Source organism: Polyodon spathula, chromosome 23 (assembly GCF_017654505.1).
Source record: "Polyodon spathula isolate WHYD16114869_AA chromosome 23, ASM1765450v1, whole genome shotgun sequence".
NCBI lineage: Eukaryota > Metazoa > Chordata > Actinopteri > Acipenseriformes > Polyodontidae > Polyodon > Polyodon spathula.
Window position 1 is genome coordinate 562,636 of NC_054556.1, and position 20,192 is coordinate 582,827.

The window sequence follows — 20,192 nt, forward strand, 5'->3', positions numbered from 1 at the left end:
GACTGTATTGAATTAGCTGACTCTCAGATCCCCAGTACAGCACTGAGTTCTCTACACTAGACTGTATTGAATTAGCTGCTCTCAGATCCACAGCACTGAGTTCTCTATACTAGACTGTATTGAATTAGCTGGCTCTCAGATCCCCAGTACAGCACTGAGTTCTCTACACTAGACTGTATTGAATTAGCTGCTCTCAGATCCCCAGTACAGCACTGAGTTCTCTACACTAGACTGTATTGAATTAGCTGGCTCTCAGATCCCCAGTACAGCACTGAGTTCTCTACACTAGACTGTATTGAATTAGCTGGCTCTCAGATCCCCAGTGCACTGAGTTCTCTATACTAGACTGTATTGAATTAGCTGCTCTCAGATCCCCAGTACAGCACTGAGTTCTCTACACTAGACTGTATTGAATTAGCTGCTCTCAGATCCACAGCACTGAGTTCTCTACACTAGACTGTATTGAATTAGCTGCTCTCAGATCCCCAGTACAGCACTGAGTTCTCTACACTAGACTGTATTGAATTAGCTGCTCTCAGATCCCCAGTACAGCACTGAGTTCTCTATACTAGACTGTATTGAATTAGCTGCTCTCAGATCCCCAGTACAGCACTGAGTTCTCTACACTAGACTGTATTGAATTAGCTGCTCTCAGATCCCCAGTACAGCACTGAGTTCTCTACACTAGACTGTATTGAATTAGCTGCTCTCAGATCCCCAGTACAGCACTGAGTTCTCTACACTAGACTGTATTGAATTAGCTGCTCTCAGATCCCCAGTACAGCACTGAGTTCTCTACACTAGACTGTATTGAATTAGCTGCTCTCAGATCCCCAGTACAGCACTGAGTTCTCTACACTAGACTGTATTGAATTAGCTGCTCTCAGATCCCCAGTACAGCACTGAGTTCTCTACACTAGACTGTATTGAATTAGCTGCTCTCAGATCCCCAGTACAGCACTGAGTTCTCTACACTAGACTGTATTGAATTAGCTGCTCTCAGATCCCCAGTACAGCACTGAGTTCTCTACACTAGACTGTATTGAATTAGCTGCTCTCAGATCCCCAGTACAGCACTGAGTTCTCTACACTAGACTGTATTGAATTAGCTGCTCTCAGATCCCCAGTACAGCACTGAGTTCTCTACACTAGACTGTATTGAATTAGCTGCTCTCAGATCCCCAGTACAGCACTGAGTTCTCTACACTAGACTGTATTGAATTAGCTGCTCTCAGATCCCCAGTACAGCACTGAGTTCTCTACACTAGACTGTATTGAATTAGCTGCTCTCAGATCCCCAGTACAGCACTGAGTTCTCTACACTAGACTGTATTGAATTAGCTGCTCTCAGATCCCCAGTACAGCACTGAGTTCTCTATACTAGACTGTATTGAATTAGCTGGCTCTCAGATCCCCAGTACAGCACTGAGTTCTCTACACTAGACTGTATTGAATTAGCTGGCTCTCAGATCCCCAGTACAGCACTGAGTTCTCTATACTAGACTGTATTGAATTAGCTGGCTCTCAGATCCCCAGTACAGCACTGAGTTCTCTACACTAGACTGTATTGAATTAGCTGCTCTCAGATCCCCAGTACAGATGAGGTCTCTACACTAGACTGTATTGAATTAGCTGGCTCTCAGATCCCCAGTACAGCACTGAGTTCTCTACACTAGACTGTATTGAAATTGCTGGCTCTCAGATCCACAGTGATGAGGTCTCTACACTAGACTGTATTGAAAGTGCTGGCTCTCAGATCCACAGTGATGAGGTCTCTACACTAGACTGTATTGAAAGTGCTGGCTCTCAGATCCACAGTGATGAGGTCTCTACACTAGACTGTATTGAAAGTGCTGGCTCTCAGATCCACAGTGATGAGGTCTCTACACTAGACTGTATTGAAAGTGCTGGCTCTCAGATCCACAGTGATGAGGTCTCTACACTAGACTGTATTGAAAGTGCTGGCTCTCAGATCCACAGTGATGAGGTCTCTACACTAGACTGTATTGAAAGTGCTGGCTCTCAGATCCACAGTGATGAGGTCTCTACACTAGACTGTATTGAAAGTGCTGGCTCTCAGATCCACAGTGATGAGGTCTCTACACTAGACTGTATTGAAAGTGCTGGCTCTCAGATCCACAGTGATGAGGTCTCTACACTAGACTGTATTGAAAGTGCTGGCTCTCAGATCCACAGTGATGAGGTCTCTACACTAGACTGTATTGAAAGTGCTGGCTCTCAGATCCACAGTGATGAGGTCTCTACACTAGACTGTATTGAAAGTGCTGGCTCTCAGATCCACAGTGATGAGGTCTCTACACTAGACTGTATTGAAAGTGCTGGCTCTCAGATCCACAGTGATGAGGTCTCTACACTAGACTGTATTGAAAGTGCTGGCTCTCAGATCCACAGTGATGAGGTCTCTACACTAGACTGTATTGAAAGTGCTGGCTCTCAGATCCACAGTGATGAGGTCTCTACACTAGACTGTATTGAAAGTGCTGGCTCTCAGATCCACAGTGATGAGGTCTCTACACTAGACTGTATTGAAAGTGCTGGCTCTCAGATCCACAGTGATGAGGTCTCTACACTAGACTGTATTGAAAGTGCTGGCTCTCAGATCCACAGTGATGAGGTCTCTACACTAGACTGTATTGAAAGTGCTGGCTCTCAGATCCACAGTGATGAGGTCTCTACACTAGACTGTATTGAAAGTGCTGGCTCTCAGATCCACAGTGATGAGGTCTCTACACTAGACTGTATTGAAAGTGCTGGCTCTCAGATCCACAGTGATGAGGTCTCTACACTAGACTGTATTGAAAGTGCTGGCTCTCAGATCCACAGTGATGAGGTCTCTACACTAGACTGTATTGAAAGTGCTGGCTCTCAGATCCACAGTGATGAGGTCTCTACACTAGACTGTATTGAAAGTGCTGGCTCTCAGATCCACAGTGATGAGGTCTCTACACTAGACTGTATTGAAAGTGCTGGCTCTCAGATCCACAGTGATGAGGTCTCTACACTAGACTGTATTGAAAGTGCTGGCTCTCAGATCCACAGTGATGAGGTCTCTACACTAGACTGTATTGAAAGTGCTGGCTCTCAGATCCACAGTGATGAGGTCTCTACACTAGACTGTATTGAAAGTGCTGGCTCTCAGATCCACAGTGATGAGGTCTCTACACTAGACTGTATTGAAAGTGCTGGCTCTCAGATCCACAGTGATGAGGTCTCTACACTAGACTGTATTGAAAGTGCTGGCTCTCAGATCCACAGTGATGAGGTCTCTACACTAGACTGTATTGAAAGTGCTGGCTCTCAGATCCACAGTGATGAGGTCTCTACACTAGACTGTATTGAAAGTGCTGGCTCTCAGATCCACAGTGATGAGGTCTCTACACTAGACTGTATTGAAAGTGCTGGCTCTCAGATCCACAGTGATGAGGTCTCTACACTAGACTGTATTGAAAGTGCTGGCTCTCAGATCCACAGTGATGAGGTCTCTACACTAGACTGTATTGAAAGTGCTGGCTCTCAGATCCACAGTGATGAGGTCTCTACACTAGACTGTATTGAAAGTGCTGGCTCTCAGATCCACAGTGATGAGGTCTCTACACTAGACTGTATTGAAAGTGCTGGCTCTCAGATCCACAGTGATGAGGTCTCTACACTAGACTGTATTGAAAGTGCTGGCTCTCAGATCCACAGTGATGAGGTCTCTACACTAGACTGTATTGAAAGTGCTGGCTCTCAGATCCACAGTGATGAGGTCTCTACACTAGACTGTATTGAAAGTGCTGGCTCTCAGATCCACAGTGATGAGGTCTCTACACTAGACTGTATTGAAAGTGCTGGCTCTCAGATCCACAGTGATGAGGTCTCTACACTAGACTGTATTGAAAGTGCTGGCTCTCAGATCCACAGTGATGAGGTCTCTACACTAGACTGTATTGAAAGTGCTGGCTCTCAGATCCACAGTGATGAGGTCTCTACACTAGACTGTATTGAAAGTGCTGGCTCTCAGATCCACAGTGATGAGGTCTCTACACTAGACTGTATTGAAAGTGCTGGCTCTCAGATCCACAGTGATGAGGTCTCTACACTAGACTGTATTGAAAGTGCTGGCTCTCAGATCCACAGTGATGAGGTCTCTACACTAGACTGTATTGAAAGTGCTGGCTCTCAGATCCACAGTGATGAGGTCTCTACACTAGACTGTATTGAAAGTGCTGGCTCTCAGATCCACAGTGATGAGGTCTCTACACTAGACTGTATTGAAAGTGCTGGCTCTCAGATCCACAGTGATGAGGTCTCTACACTAGACTGTATTGAAAGTGCTGGCTCTCAGATCCACAGTGATGAGGTCTCTACACTAGACTGTATTGAAAGTGCTGGCTCTCAGATCCACAGTGATGAGGTCTCTACACTAGACTGTATTGAAAGTGCTGGCTCTCAGATCCACAGTGATGAGGTCTCTACACTAGACTGTATTGAAAGTGCTGGCTCTCAGATCCACAGTGATGAGGTCTCTACACTAGACTGTATTGAAAGTGCTGGCTCTCAGATCCACAGTGATGAGGTCTCTACACTAGACTGTATTGAAAGTGCTGGCTCTCAGATCCACAGTGATGAGGTCTCTACACTAGACTGTATTGAAAGTGCTGGCTCTCAGATCCACAGTGATGAGGTCTCTACACTAGACTGTATTGAAAGTGCTGGCTCTCAGATCCACAGTGATGAGGTCTCTACACTAGACTGTATTGAAAGTGCTGGCTCTCAGATCCACAGTGATGAGGTCTCTACACTAGACTGTATTGAAAGTGCTGGCTCTCAGATCCACAGTGATGAGGTCTCTACACTAGACTGTATTGAAAGTGCTGGCTCTCAGATCCACAGTGATGAGGTCTCTACACTAGACTGTATTGAAAGTGCTGGCTCTCAGATCCACAGTGATGAGGTCTCTACACTAGACTGTATTGAAAGTCTCAGATCCACAGTGATGAGGTCTCTACACTAGCTGGCTCTCAGATCCACAGTGATGAGGTCTCTACACTAGACTGTATTGAAAGTGCTGGCTCTCAGATCCACAGTGATGAGGTCTCTACACTAGACTGTATTGAAAGTGCTGGCTCTCAGATCCACAGTGATGAGGTCTCTACACTAGACTGTATTGAAAGTGCTGGCTCTCAGATCCACAGTGATGAGGTCTCTACACTAGACTGTATTGAAAGTGCTGGCTCTCAGATCCACAGTGATGAGGTCTCTACACTAGACTGTATTGAAAGTGCTGGCTCTCAGATCCACAGTGATGAGGTCTCTACACTAGACTGTATTGAAAGTGCTGGCTCTCAGATCCACAGTGATGAGGTCTCTACACTAGACTGTATTGAAAGTGCTGGCTCTCAGATCCACAGTGATGAGGTCTCTACACTAGACTGTATTGAAAGTGCTGGCTCTCAGATCCACAGTGATGAGGTCTCTACACTAGACTGTATTGAAAGTGCTGGCTCTCAGATCCACAGTGATGAGGTCTCTACACTAGACTGTATTGAAAGTGCTGGCTCTCAGATCCACAGTGATGAGGTCTCTACACTAGACTGTATTGAAAGTGCTGGCTCTCAGATCCACAGTGATGAGGTCTCTACACTAGACTGTATTGAAAGTGCTGGCTCTCAGATCCACAGTGATGAGGTCTCTACACTAGACTGTATTGAAAGTGCTGGCTCTCAGATCCACAGTGATGAGGTCTCTACACTAGACTGTATTGAAAGTGCTGGCTCTCAGATCCACAGTGATGAGGTCTCTACACTAGACTGTATTGAAAGTGCTGGCTCTCAGATCCACAGTGATGAGGTCTCTACACTAGACTGTATTGAAAGTGCTGGCTCTCAGATCCACAGTGATGAGGTCTCTACACTAGACTGTATTGAAAGTGCTGGCTCTCAGATCCACAGTGATGAGGTCTCTACACTAGACTGTATTGAAAGTGCTGGCTCTCAGATCCACAGTGATGAGGTCTCTACACTAGACTGTATTGAAAGTGCTGGCTCTCAGATCCACAGTGATGAGGTCTCTACACTAGACTGTATTGAAAGTGCTGGCTCTCAGATCCACAGTGATGAGGTCTCTACACTAGACTGTATTGAAAGTGCTGGCTCTCAGATCCACAGTGATGAGGTCTCTACACTAGACTGTATTGAAAGTGCTGGCTCTCAGATCCACAGTGATGAGGTCTCTACACTAGACTGTATTGAAAGTGCTGGCTCTCAGATCCACAGTGATGAGGTCTCTACACTAGACTGTATTGAAAGTGCTGGCTCTCAGATCCACAGTGATGAGGTCTCTACACTAGACTGTATTGAAAGTGCTGGCTCTCAGATCCACAGTGATGAGGTCTCTACACTAGACTGTATTGAAAGTGCTGGCTCTCAGATCCACAGTGATGAGGTCTCTACACTAGACTGTATTGAAAGTGCTGGCTCTCAGATCCACAGTGATGAGGTCTCTACACTAGACTGTATTGAAAGTGCTGGCTCTCAGATCCACAGTGATGAGGTCTCTACACTAGACTGTATTGAAAGTGCTGGCTCTCAGATCCACAGTGATGAGGTCTCTACACTAGACTGTATTGAAAGTGCTGGCTCTCAGATCCACAGTGATGAGGTCTCTACACTAGACTGTATTGAAAGTGCTGGCTCTCAGATCCACAGTGATGAGGTCTCTACACTAGACTGTATTGAAAGTGCTGGCTCTCAGATCCACAGTGATGAGGTCTCTACACTAGACTGTATTGAAAGTGCTGGCTCTCAGATCCACAGTGATGAGGTCTCTACACTAGACTGTATTGAAAGTGCTGGCTCTCAGATCCACAGTGATGAGGTCTCTACACTAGACTGTATTGAAAGTGCTGGCTCTCAGATCCACAGTGATGAGGTCTCTACACTAGACTGTATTGAAAGTGCTGGCTCTCAGATCCACAGTGATGAGGTCTCTACACTAGACTGTATTGAAAGTGCTGGCTCTCAGATCCACAGTGATGAGGTCTCTACACTAGACTGTATTGAAAGTGCTGGCTCTCAGATCCACAGTGATGAGGTCTCTACACTAGACTGTATTGAAAGTGCTGGCTCTCAGATCCACAGTGATGAGGTCTCTACACTAGACTGTATTGAAAGTGCTGGCTCTCAGATCCACAGTGATGAGGTCTCTACACTAGACTGTATTGAAAGTGCTGGCTCTCAGATCCACAGTGATGAGGTCTCTACACTAGACTGTATTGAAAGTGCTGGCTCTCAGATCCACAGTGATGAGGTCTCTACACTAGACTGTATTGAAAGTGCTGGCTCTCAGATCCACAGTGATGAGGTCTCTACACTAGACTGTATTGAAAGTGCTGGCTCTCAGATCCACAGTGATGAGGTCTCTACACTAGACTGTATTGAAAGTGCTGGCTCTCAGATCCACAGTGATGAGGTCTCTACACTAGACTGTATTGAAAGTGCTGGCTCTCAGATCCACAGTGATGAGGTCTCTACACTAGACTGTATTGAAAGTGCTGGCTCTCAGATCCACAGTGATGAGGTCTCTACACTAGACTGTATTGAAAGTGCTGGCTCTCAGATCCACAGTGATGAGGTCTCTACACTAGACTGTATTGAAAGTGCTGGCTCTCAGATCCACAGTGATGAGGTCTCTACACTAGACTGTATTGAAAGTGCTGGCTCTCAGATCCACAGTGATGAGGTCTCTACACTAGACTGTATTGAAAGTGCTGGCTCTCAGATCCACAGTGATGAGGTCTCTACACTAGACTGTATTGAAAGTGCTGGCTCTCAGATCCACAGTGATGAGGTCTCTACACTAGACTGTATTGAAAGTGCTGGCTCTCAGATCCACAGTGATGAGGTCTCTACACTAGACTGTATTGAAAGTGCTGGCTCTCAGATCCACAGTGATGAGGTCTCTACACTAGACTGTATTGAAAGTGCTGGCTCTCAGATCCACAGTGATGAGGTCTCTACACTAGACTGTATTGAAAGTGCTGGCTCTCAGATCCACAGTGATGAGGTCTCTACACTAGACTGTATTGAAAGTGCTGGCTCTCAGATCCACAGTGATGAGGTCTCTACACTAGACTGTATTGAAAGTGCTGGCTCTCAGATCCACAGTGATGAGGTCTCTACACTAGACTGTATTGAAAGTGCTGGCTCTCAGATCCACAGTGATGAGGTCTCTACACTAGACTGTATTGAAAGTGCTGGCTCTCAGATCCACAGTGATGAGGTCTCTACACTAGACTGTATTGAAAGTGCTGGCTCTCAGATCCACAGTGATGAGGTCTCTACACTAGACTGTATTGAAAGTGCTGGCTCTCAGATCCACAGTGATGAGGTCTCTACACTAGACTGTATTGAAAGTGCTGGCTCTCAGATCCACAGTGATGAGGTCTCTACACTAGACTGTATTGAAAGTGCTGGCTCTCAGATCCACAGTGATGAGGTCTCTACACTAGACTGTATTGAAAGTGCTGGCTCTCAGATCCACAGTGATGAGGTCTCTACACTAGACTGTATTGAAAGTGCTGGCTCTCAGATCCACAGTGATGAGGTCTCTACACTAGACTGTATTGAAAGTGCTGGCTCTCAGATCCACAGTGATGAGGTCTCTACACTAGACTGTATTGAAAGTGCTGGCTCTCAGATCCACAGTGATGAGGTCTCTACACTAGACTGTATTGAAAGTGCTGGCTCTCAGATCCACAGTGATGAGGTCTCTACACTAGACTGTATTGAAAGTGCTGGCTCTCAGATCCACAGTGATGAGGTCTCTACACTAGACTGTATTGAAAGTGCTGGCTCTCAGATCCACAGTGATGAGGTCTCTACACTAGACTGTATTGAAAGTGCTGGCTCTCAGATCCACAGTGATGAGGTCTCTACACTAGACTGTATTGAAAGTGCTGGCTCTCAGATCCACAGTGATGAGGTCTCTACACTAGACTGTATTGAAAGTGCTGGCTCTCAGATCCACAGTGATGAGGTCTCTACACTAGACTGTATTGAAAGTGCTGGCTCTCAGATCCACAGTGATGAGGTCTCTACACTAGACTGTATTGAAAGTGCTGGCTCTCAGATCCACAGTGATGAGGTCTCTACACTAGACTGTATTGAAAGTGCTGGCTCTCAGATCCACAGTGATGAGGTCTCTACACTAGACTGTATTGAAAGTGCTGGCTCTCAGATCCACAGTGATGAGGTCTCTACACTAGACTGTATTGAAAGTGCTGGCTCTCAGATCCACAGTGATGAGGTCTCTACACTAGACTGTATTGAAAGTGCTGGCTCTCAGATCCACAGTGATGAGGTCTCTACACTAGACTGTATTGAAAGTGCTGGCTCTCAGATCCACAGTGATGAGGTCTCTACACTAGACTGTATTGAAAGTGCTGGCTCTCAGATCCACAGTGATGAGGTCTCTACACTAGACTGTATTGAAAGTGCTGGCTCTCAGATCCACAGTGATGAGGTCTCTACACTAGACTGTATTGAAAGTGCTGGCTCTCAGATCCACAGTGATGAGGTCTCTACACTAGACTGTATTGAAAGTGCTGGCTCTCAGATCCACAGTGATGAGGTCTCTACACTAGACTGTATTGAAAGTGCTGGCTCTCAGATCCACAGTGATGAGGTCTCTACACTAGACTGTATTGAAAGTGCTGGCTCTCAGATCCACAGTGATGAGGTCTCTACACTAGACTGTATTGAAAGTGCTGGCTCTCAGATCCACAGTGATGAGGTCTCTACACTAGACTGTATTGAAAGTGCTGGCTCTCAGATCCACAGTGATGAGGTCTCTACACTAGACTGTATTGAAAGTGCTGGCTCTCAGATCCACAGTGATGAGGTCTCTACACTAGACTGTATTGAAAGTGCTGGCTCTCAGATCCACAGTGATGAGGTCTCTACACTAGACTGTATTGAAAGTGCTGGCTCTCAGATCCACAGTGATGAGGTCTCTACACTAGACTGTATTGAAAGTGCTGGCTCTCAGATCCACAGTGATGAGGTCTCTACACTAGACTGTATTGAAAGTGCTGGCTCTCAGATCCACAGTGATGAGGTCTCTACACTAGACTGTATTGAAAGTGCTGGCTCTCAGATCCACAGTGATGAGGTCTCTACACTAGACTGTATTGAAAGTGCTGGCTCTCAGATCCACAGTGATGAGGTCTCTACACTAGACTGTATTGAAAGTGCTGGCTCTCAGATCCACAGTGATGAGGTCTCTACACTAGACTGTATTGAAAGTGCTGGCTCTCAGATCCACAGTGATGAGGTCTCTACACTAGACTGTATTGAAAGTGCTGGCTCTCAGATCCACAGTGATGAGGTCTCTACACTAGACTGTATTGAAAGTGCTGGCTCTCAGATCCACAGTGATGAGGTCTCTACACTAGACTGTATTGAAAGTGCTGGCTCTCAGATCCACAGTGATGAGGTCTCTACACTAGACTGTATTGAAAGTGCTGGCTCTCAGATCCACAGTGATGAGGTCTCTACACTAGACTGTATTGAAAGTGCTGGCTCTCAGATCCACAGTGATGAGGTCTCTACACTAGACTGTATTGAAAGTGCTGGCTCTCAGATCCACAGTGATGAGGTCTCTACACTAGACTGTATTGAAAGTGCTGGCTCTCAGATCCACAGTGATGAGGTCTCTACACTAGACTGTATTGAAAGTGCTGGCTCTCAGATCCACAGTGATGAGGTCTCTACACTAGACTGTATTGAAAGTGCTGGCTCTCAGATCCACAGTGATGAGGTCTCTACACTAGACTGTATTGAAAGTGCTGGCTCTCAGATCCACAGTGATGAGGTCTCTACACTAGACTGTATTGAAAGTGCTGGCTCTCAGATCCACAGTGATGAGGTCTCTACACTAGACTGTATTGAAAGTGCTGGCTCTCAGATCCACAGTGATGAGGTCTCTACACTAGACTGTATTGAAAGTGCTGGCTCTCAGATCCACAGTGATGAGGTCTCTACACTAGACTGTATTGAAAGTGCTGGCTCTCAGATCCACAGTGATGAGGTCTCTACACTAGACTGTATTGAAAGTGCTGGCTCTCAGATCCACAGTGATGAGGTCTCTACACTAGACTGTATTGAAAGTGCTGGCTCTCAGATCCACAGTGATGAGGTCTCTACACTAGACTGTATTGAAAGTGCTGGCTCTCAGATCCACAGTGATGAGGTCTCTACACTAGACTGTATTGAAAGTGCTGGCTCTCAGATCCACAGTGATGAGGTCTCTACACTAGACTGTATTGAAAGTGCTGGCTCTCAGATCCACAGTGATGAGGTCTCTACACTAGACTGTATTGAAAGTGCTGGCTCTCAGATCCACAGTGATGAGGTCTCTACACTAGACTGTATTGAAAGTGCTGGCTCTCAGATCCACAGTGATGAGGTCTCTACACTAGACTGTATTGAAAGTGCTGGCTCTCAGATCCACAGTGATGAGGTCTCTACACTAGACTGTATTGAAAGTGCTGGCTCTCAGATCCACAGTGATGAGGTCTCTACACTAGACTGTATTGAAAGTGCTGGCTCTCAGATCCACAGTGATGAGGTCTCTACACTAGACTGTATTGAAAGTGCTGGCTCTCAGATCCACAGTGATGAGGTCTCTACACTAGACTGTATTGAAAGTGCTGGCTCTCAGATCCACAGTGATGAGGTCTCTACACTAGACTGTATTGAAAGTGCTGGCTCTCAGATCCACAGTGATGAGGTCTCTACACTAGACTGTATTGAAAGTGCTGGCTCTCAGATCCACAGTGATGAGGTCTCTACACTAGACTGTATTGAAAGTGCTGGCTCTCAGATCCACAGTGATGAGGTCTCTACACTAGACTGTATTGAAAGTGCTGGCTCTCAGATCCACAGTGATGAGGTCTCTACACTAGACTGTATTGAAAGTGCTGGCTCTCAGATCCACAGTGATGAGGTCTCTACACTAGACTGTATTGAAAGTGCTGGCTCTCAGATCCACAGTGATGAGGTCTCTACACTAGACTGTATTGAAAGTGCTGGCTCTCAGATCCACAGTGATGAGGTCTCTACACTAGACTGTATTGAAAGTGCTGGCTCTCAGATCCACAGTGATGAGGTCTCTACACTAGACTGTATTGAAAGTGCTGGCTCTCAGATCCACAGTGATGAGGTCTCTACACTAGACTGTATTGAAAGTGCTGGCTCTCAGATCCACAGTGATGAGGTCTCTACACTAGACTGTATTGAAAGTGCTGGCTCTCAGATCCACAGTGATGAGGTCTCTACACTAGACTGTATTGAAAGTGCTGGCTCTCAGATCCACAGTGATGAGGTCTCTACACTAGACTGTATTGAAAGTGCTGGCTCTCAGATCCACAGTGATGAGGTCTCTACACTAGACTGTATTGAAAGTGCTGGCTCTCAGATCCACAGTGATGAGGTCTCTACACTAGACTGTATTGAAAGTGCTGGCTCTCAGATCCACAGTGATGAGGTCTCTACACTAGACTGTATTGAAAGTGCTGGCTCTCAGATCCACAGTGATGAGGTCTCTACACTAGACTGTATTGAAAGTGCTGGCTCTCAGATCCACAGTGATGAGGTCTCTACACTAGACTGTATTGAAAGTGCTGGCTCTCAGATCCACAGTGATGAGGTCTCTACACTAGACTGTATTGAAAGTGCTGGCTCTCAGATCCACAGTGATGAGGTCTCTACACTAGACTGTATTGAAAGTGCTGGCTCTCAGATCCACAGTGATGAGGTCTCTACACTAGACTGTATTGAAAGTGCTGGCTCTCAGATCCACAGTGATGAGGTCTCTACACTAGACTGTATTGAAAGTGCTGGCTCTCAGATCCACAGTGATGAGGTCTCTACACTAGACTGTATTGAAAGTGCTGGCTCTCAGATCCACAGTGATGAGGTCTCTACACTAGACTGTATTGAAAGTGCTGGCTCTCAGATCCACAGTGATGAGGTCTCTACACTAGACTGTATTGAAAGTGCTGGCTCTCAGATCCACAGTGATGAGGTCTCTACACTAGACTGTATTGAAAGTGCTGGCTCTCAGATCCACAGTGATGAGGTCTCTACACTAGACTGTATTGAAAGTGCTGGCTCTCAGATCCACAGTGATGAGGTCTCTACACTAGACTGTATTGAAAGTGCTGGCTCTCAGATCCACAGTGATGAGGTCTCTACACTAGACTGTATTGAAAGTGCTGGCTCTCAGATCCACAGTGATGAGGTCTCTACACTAGACTGTATTGAAAGTGCTGGCTCTCAGATCCACAGTGATGAGGTCTCTACACTAGACTGTATTGAAAGTGCTGATCTCTCAGATCCACAGTGATGAGGTCTCTACACTAGACTGTATTGAAAGTGCTGGCTCTCAGATCCACAGTGATGAGGTCTCTACACTAGACTGTATTGAAAGTGCTGGCTCTCAGATCCACAGTGATGAGGTCTCTACACTAGACTGTATTGAAAGTGCTGGCTCTCAGATCCACAGTGATGAGGTCTCTACACTAGACTGTATTGAAAGTGCTGGCTCTCAGATCCACAGTGATGAGGTCTCTACACTAGACTGTATTGAAAGTGCTGGCTCTCAGATCCACAGTGATGAGGTCTCTACACTAGACTGTATTGAAAGTGCTGGCTCTCAGATCCACAGTGATGAGGTCTCTACACTAGACTGTATTGAAAGTGCTGGCTCTCAGATCCACAGTGATGAGGTCTCTACACTAGACTGTATTGAAAGTGCTGGCTCTCAGATCCACAGTGATGAGGTCTCTACACTAGACTGTATTGAAAGTGCTGGCTCTCAGATCCACAGTGATGAGGTCTCTACACTAGACTGTATTGAAAGTGCTGGCTCTCAGATCCACAGTGATGAGGTCTCTACACTAGACTGTATTGAAAGTGCTGGCTCTCAGATCCACAGTGATGAGGTCTCTACACTAGACTGTATTGAAAGTGCTGGCTCTCAGATCCACAGTGATGAGGTCTCTACACTAGACTGTATTGAAAGTGCTGGCTCTCAGATCCACAGTGATGAGGTCTCTACACTAGACTGTATTGAAAGTGCTGGCTCTCAGATCCACAGTGATGAGGTCTCTACACTAGACTGTATTGAAAGTGCTGGCTCTCAGATCCACAGTGATGAGGTCTCTACACTAGACTGTATTGAAAGTGCTGGCTCTCAGATCCACAGTGATGAGGTCTCTACACTAGACTGTATTGAAAGTGCTGGCTCTCAGATCCACAGTGATGAGGTCTCTACACTAGACTGTATTGAAAGTGCTGGCTCTCAGATCCACAGTGATGAGGTCTCTACACTAGACTGTATTGAAAGTGCTGGCTCTCAGATCCACAGTGATGAGGTCTCTACACTAGACTGTGTTGAAAGTGCTGGCTCTCAGATCCACAGTGATGAGGTCTCTACACTAGACTGTATTGAAAGTGATGGCTCTCAGATCCACAGTGATGAGGTCTCTACACTAGACTGTGTTGAAAGTGCTGGCTCTCAGATCCACAGTGATGAGGTCTCTACACTAGACTGTATTGAAAGTGCTGGCTCTCAGATCCCCAGTGGTTTCTGAGCTCATTCTTCTTGTTTGTTTGTTCCAGGGAGACTCGGGATCACCCGGGGAACCTGGGAATGCTGTAAGTACATATTTCTGGGAGGCGGTTCAATAAATAACTGGGAGAACTACAGATAATGTTAACAAATATAAAACAACATGAAATGTGATTGCACAGTAAACGCTTACGTTAGAACAGTCGCCTATGGGGTTGGCTTGGGTAAGATTGCATTCAGCCTTGGTCCCTCCTTCATGCAGTCTTGACCAGTCCTCTTGTCAGTGTTGTCTCTGCCCTCTGAATGTGTGCACTGCCATGTTAACAGACCCGGCCCCTCCTCACCTTCTCTTCTGCTTGTAAAGATCAAGTTTGCATCATTTTTAACAAAGTGCTCTCTTTGATTTCAGATTAAAGGATCTCCGGGGAGCAAAGGAGACAAGGTAACTGGGGAAGGTCTCTGACTTGCGTGCGTGTGTATGTGTGTCTGCGTGTGCGTGTGTGTGTGTGTGCGTGCGCGTGTGTGTTTGTCTGCGTGCATGCGTGCGTGTGCGTGATAGTCACATTCTTTCTCTTTGTTTCAGGGGAGTATGGGGCTCCCGGGCCCGGAGGGTCCCAAAGGTATAAAAGGAGACCCTGCCGAGAAAGGGGAGAAGGTGAGTGGATACCTGTCCATTCACACTGCGTGGGCTGCCCTGGGAGCGCCACATTTTACACACGAGGCTATTTACCACGTTACAGAAACAGCAGGATCGTGCTCTCAGACACAACGCCATGCTTTCATTTCACCTACATATCTAGAGAAGAGCCTCTATAGAGCTGAGAAGAAACTCGGTACAGAAACTCTGTTGAGAGATTCAGAATCTGTGAGGTGCATCTGCCCTTCTGTCTGTCCTTCTTTCCGTGTGTCACACTTTTGTACACATGTGACATCCTTTTTCATGAGGCCGATGGCTCTAACTAAGTGCTGTTGGTTTTGATTGGCTGTGCCCCACAGAGGGGTGTGTGCTTCTCTAACACAGTAAATGAGGTACTGTTCATTTGGGACAGGCACTCCTTGCCATGGCGCTTCATGCATTTGTCTGTATTGGTTCATTTATATAGGTTTGGTGTTATCTGATGTGATGAGAAGCCCCTGAGATTTCCAGCTCCTCTTCTCTGCTCTCTTTGTCGTCTTCTTGCAGGGTTCAGTGGGGTTTGGGATCCCTGGTCAGCCTGGACCCAAAGGAGATTCTGGAGAGAGGGTGAGTGCCACAGCCCAGCCCAGGAAACTCCAGGACTGCAGTCAGTGTGGAGAAGCGGGACCGTTCCTCAGGAGCGTGTCTCGGAGGAGCGGAGCAGCAGAACAATCACATTCATTAAAACCATTTCCCTTGCTGCTGGCCATCATCATTTGGAGTAAAGAATCTGAACACGCAATTAAGTAAAGAAAAATGAATCCCTTCATAAATTCAAGTTCTTATTTACAGCCCTATAGAAAGCAACGTATAAGTCTTTTTTCACAGTCTTGAGATTCTAAACAGAAACTGAAAATCAAATGCTTGTCTACCAGACTGTCAGACGTTTCTTTCGTTACTAAGAAGTCAAAGTAGAGCCAGGTCTTTGACGAAGCCTTCAGGTACTTGACTAAAACTCTGTGAAACGAAGTCAAGCAGACAAACGTTTTGGATATGCCTTCATCTGCTTGACTCAGTTTCCTATAGTCCCAGCACAGATTACCCAGCTGAGCTGGAGATGCCCAGACACAGGACTGGGAAGGAAGGTGCTTGTGTCGAATCTCTTTCTGTAGTAAAGCTGATACTCTGAACTCTTTCTTTTCAGGGAAATACCGGCCTTACTGGAAAACCCGGCGTTAAGGTACGTGATTGATTGATTGACTGAGTGATCAATTTACTGATTGACTTTATTGATCGATCGATTGACTGAGTGATTGATTGTTAGGACACAGGGTAGCAGATACCTCATTACACAGAGAGTTAGGACACAGGGTAGCAGATACCTCATTACACATTGGGTTAGGACACAGGGTAGCAGATACCTCATTACACAGAGACTGGTGAGGGCATGGAAAGTGTTACCTCACCTTGTTGATGCTGAATCTTTGCCATCTTTTAAGATCCTTTAATACACGACTTGACAAAGCTTTGAGATCCGTCAGGGCAAGCACTGGTTGGCTAAATGGCCTTCTCTGTCAGATATTTTCATGTGTTCTTCTGTTCTTCGTGGTCTGTGTCTGCTCCTGTGTAGGGAGACCGTGGAGAGCCTGGAGAGAACGGAGAGCCTGGGAAAGCAGGAACTCCGGGACAGATCGGACTGCGAGGGAAGGAGGTGAGACCCTCTGCATTGCCACTGCAGATCATCGGGGCACTGCAGAGACACTGTCTGCATTGCCACTGCAGATCACCGGGGCACTGCAGGGACACTGTCTGCATTGCCACTGCAGATCACCGGGGCACTGCAGAGACACTGTCTGCATTGCCACTGCAGATCACCGGGGCACTGCAGGGACACTGTCTGCATTGCCACTGCAGATCACCGGGGCACTGCAGGGACACTGTCTGCATTGCCACTGCAGATCACCGGGGCACTGCAGGGACACTGTCTGCATTGCCACTGCAGATCACCGGGGCACTGCAGGGACACTGTCTGCATTGCCACTGCAGATCACCGGGGCACTGCAGAGACACTGTCTGCATTGCCACTGCAGATCACCGGGGCACTGCAGGGACACTGTCTGCATTGCCACTGCAGATCACCGGGGCACTGCAGGGACACTGTCTGCATTGCCACTGCAGATCACCGGGGCACTGCAGGGACACTGTCTGCATTGCCACTGCAGATCACCGGGGCACTGCAGGGACACTGTCTGCATTGCCACTGCAGATCACCGGGGCACTGCAGGGACACTGTCTGCATTGCCACTGCAGATCACCGGGGCACTGCAGGGACACTGTCTGCATTGCCACTGCAGATCACCGGGGCACTGCAGGGACACTGTCTGCATTGCCACTGCAGATCACCGGGGCACTGCAGGGACACTGTCTGCATTGCCACTGCAGATCACCGGGGCACTGCAGAGACACTGTCTGCATTGCCACTGCAGATCACCGGGGCACTGCAGGGACACTGTCTGCATTGCCACTGCAGATCACCGGGGCACTGCAGGGACACTGTCTGCATCGCCACTGCAGATCACCGGGGCACTGCAGGGACACTGTCTGCATTGCCACTGCAGATCACCGGGGCACTGCAGGGACACTGTCTGCATTGCCACTGCAGATCACCGGGGCACTGCAGAGACACTGTCTGCATTGCCACTGCAGATCACCGGGGCACTGCAGGGACACTGTCTGCATTGCCACTGCAGATCACCGGGGCACTGCAGAGACACTGTCTGCATTGCCACTGCATATCACCGGGGCACTGCAGGGACACTGTCTGCATTGCCACTGCAGATCACCGGGGCACTGCAGGGACACTGTCTGCATTGCCACTGCAGATCACCGGGGCACTGCAGTGACACTGTCTGCATTGCCACTGCAGATCACCGGGGCACTGCAGGGACACTGTCTGCATTGCCACTGCAGATCACCGGGGCACTGCAGAGACACTGTCTGCATTGCCACTGCAGATCACCGGGGCACTGCAGGGACACTGTCTGCATTGCCACTGCAGATCACCGGGGCACTGCAGGGACACTGTCTGCATTGCCACTGCAGATCACCGGGGCACTGCAGAGACACTGTCTGCATTGCCACTGCAGATTATTGGAATCATGTTACACCACTAGCAATGGTTGGGTCCTTAAACCCCCCCCCCCCCCCCCCCCCCCCCTCAACTTTAGAAATACTACTTCCCCCCCCCCCCCCCCCCCCCCCCAAACTTAGTCAAAACAAGACATTGAGATAGACTTCTAGTCAAAACCCAAGACATTGAGAAAGATGTTACAGTCACTGGCAAGACATTGGGTCCTTAAATTCAACTTTAAAATACAAGACATTGAGAAAGATTTATAGTGACAAGACATTGCGATAGAGAAGTCAAAAAAGACATTGAGAACGACTTTGTCAAAACAAGACATTGAGAAAGACTTCTAGTCAAAACAAGACATTGAGATAGACTTCTAGTCAAAACAAGACATTGAGATAGACTTCTAGTCAAAACGTTTATCATTGAATTTATTAAGTTTCTTTAAGTCGTTCTAAATTCATCCTTGCGGTTGTATGTGAAAGAAGTAGAATGCACCTTTAATTAATTTATGTATTTATTTTATTTCAGGGGGAGAAAGGAGACAAGGGAGACGAAGGAACGCCAGTAAGAGCTCACAATGCATTGATTCTAATTGAGTAATGATGGGAGCTCTTTGTACTGTGTAAATGTTGCTCAAAGAAGACAAGGGTGCAGAATGCAAGTCTCCGGTTTGACGTGTTTCTGTTCTTCAGTCTGGTTTTTGTTTTGTCTCGTTTTCAGGGGGAGTCGGGTTTACCAGGGAAAACCGGAGAGAGAGGTCAGAGGGTATGTTTTTGGTTTACTGCTCACAATGCCTTCCTGCGCTCGTGTTTCTCATTTGATTCCTGGGATATTCCTCTGAATAGATGTATTTGTGCACATTGCTTTGCAGAGCTGCCATTCTCTCACTGATCAACTTACTGTATCAATCATTGAATAAATAAATGAAAATAATAATATTTCTGTAAGGCATGTCCATACTACTGACTCTGCTAGTTCTCATCTCAGCACTCTGCTCTGATTAGTTAGTTGTCTCCAGGCACGTTCTGATTGGCTGTTTTGTATTCCAGGGGTTGCCAGGGCTGGCCGGCAGGGCTGGAGAGAAGGGAGACATGGGAGATCCTGGAGAGCATGGCAGAAATGTAAGTCAAGTCAGAAGTAGCAAGAGTCTCCAAAGAGAATTCAACCAATACTCCCCCCTGTCCACTGCCAGTACTGCAGAGCTGTGCTGTGTAAATCTGCATGAGATTGGGTCATACCTGCTATACTGCAGAGCTGTGCTGTGTAAATCTGCATGAGATTGGGTCATACCTGCTATACTGCAGAGCTGTGCTGTGTAAATCTGCATGAGATACCTGGGTCATACCTGCTATACTGCAGAGCTGTGCTGTGTAAATCTGCATGGGATTGGGTCATACCTGCTATACTGCAGAGCTGTGCTGTGTAAATCTGCATGAGATTGGGGTCTATACTGCTATACTGCCGAGCTGGGCTGTGTAACTCTGCATGAGATGGGTCATACCTTGAATATAATGCAGAGCTCTTTGTGCGTCTTTCCCTTTTTATCCTAACAATAACGCCAGAAACACTTTGACTTCTTTAGTTGATGATCTAATACAGGTCCAGCCTATCAACAATCCAATTGGGAATTGAACTTTTCCACGGGTCTCTCTATCTATCTATCTATCACACATCTATTTGTATCAAGTATACTTAAAATGAGGAGGGATCATCCAGGATTTTGTAGCTGGATTGATATAAAGGGAGAGTCTAAATAGGATATTTCCTAATAGAATCGTTCTGAATAATAAACTATCTGCCTATATA

General features: G+C 46.9%; 1 protein-coding gene across 1 annotated transcript in view; it reads left to right on the plus strand.

Moving 5' to 3' along the window:
* LOC121298350 (collagen alpha-1(VII) chain-like) overlaps positions 1 to 20,192 on the plus strand; it is a 75,355-nt gene that overhangs the window by 51,889 nt on the left and 3,274 nt on the right. The window contains exons 52-60 of the mRNA XM_041225453.1: positions 14,688 to 14,723; positions 15,047 to 15,079; positions 15,221 to 15,292; positions 15,821 to 15,880; positions 16,458 to 16,493; positions 16,884 to 16,964; positions 18,915 to 18,950; positions 19,107 to 19,151; positions 19,436 to 19,577. Of these exons, the coding sequence (XP_041081387.1) occupies positions 14,688 to 14,723; positions 15,047 to 15,079; positions 15,221 to 15,292; positions 15,821 to 15,880; positions 16,458 to 16,493; positions 16,884 to 16,964; positions 18,915 to 18,950; positions 19,107 to 19,151; positions 19,436 to 19,577 (541 nt within the window). The remainder of the gene's footprint in view (positions 1 to 14,687; positions 14,724 to 15,046; positions 15,080 to 15,220; positions 15,293 to 15,820; positions 15,881 to 16,457; positions 16,494 to 16,883; positions 16,965 to 18,914; positions 18,951 to 19,106; positions 19,152 to 19,435; positions 19,578 to 20,192) is intronic.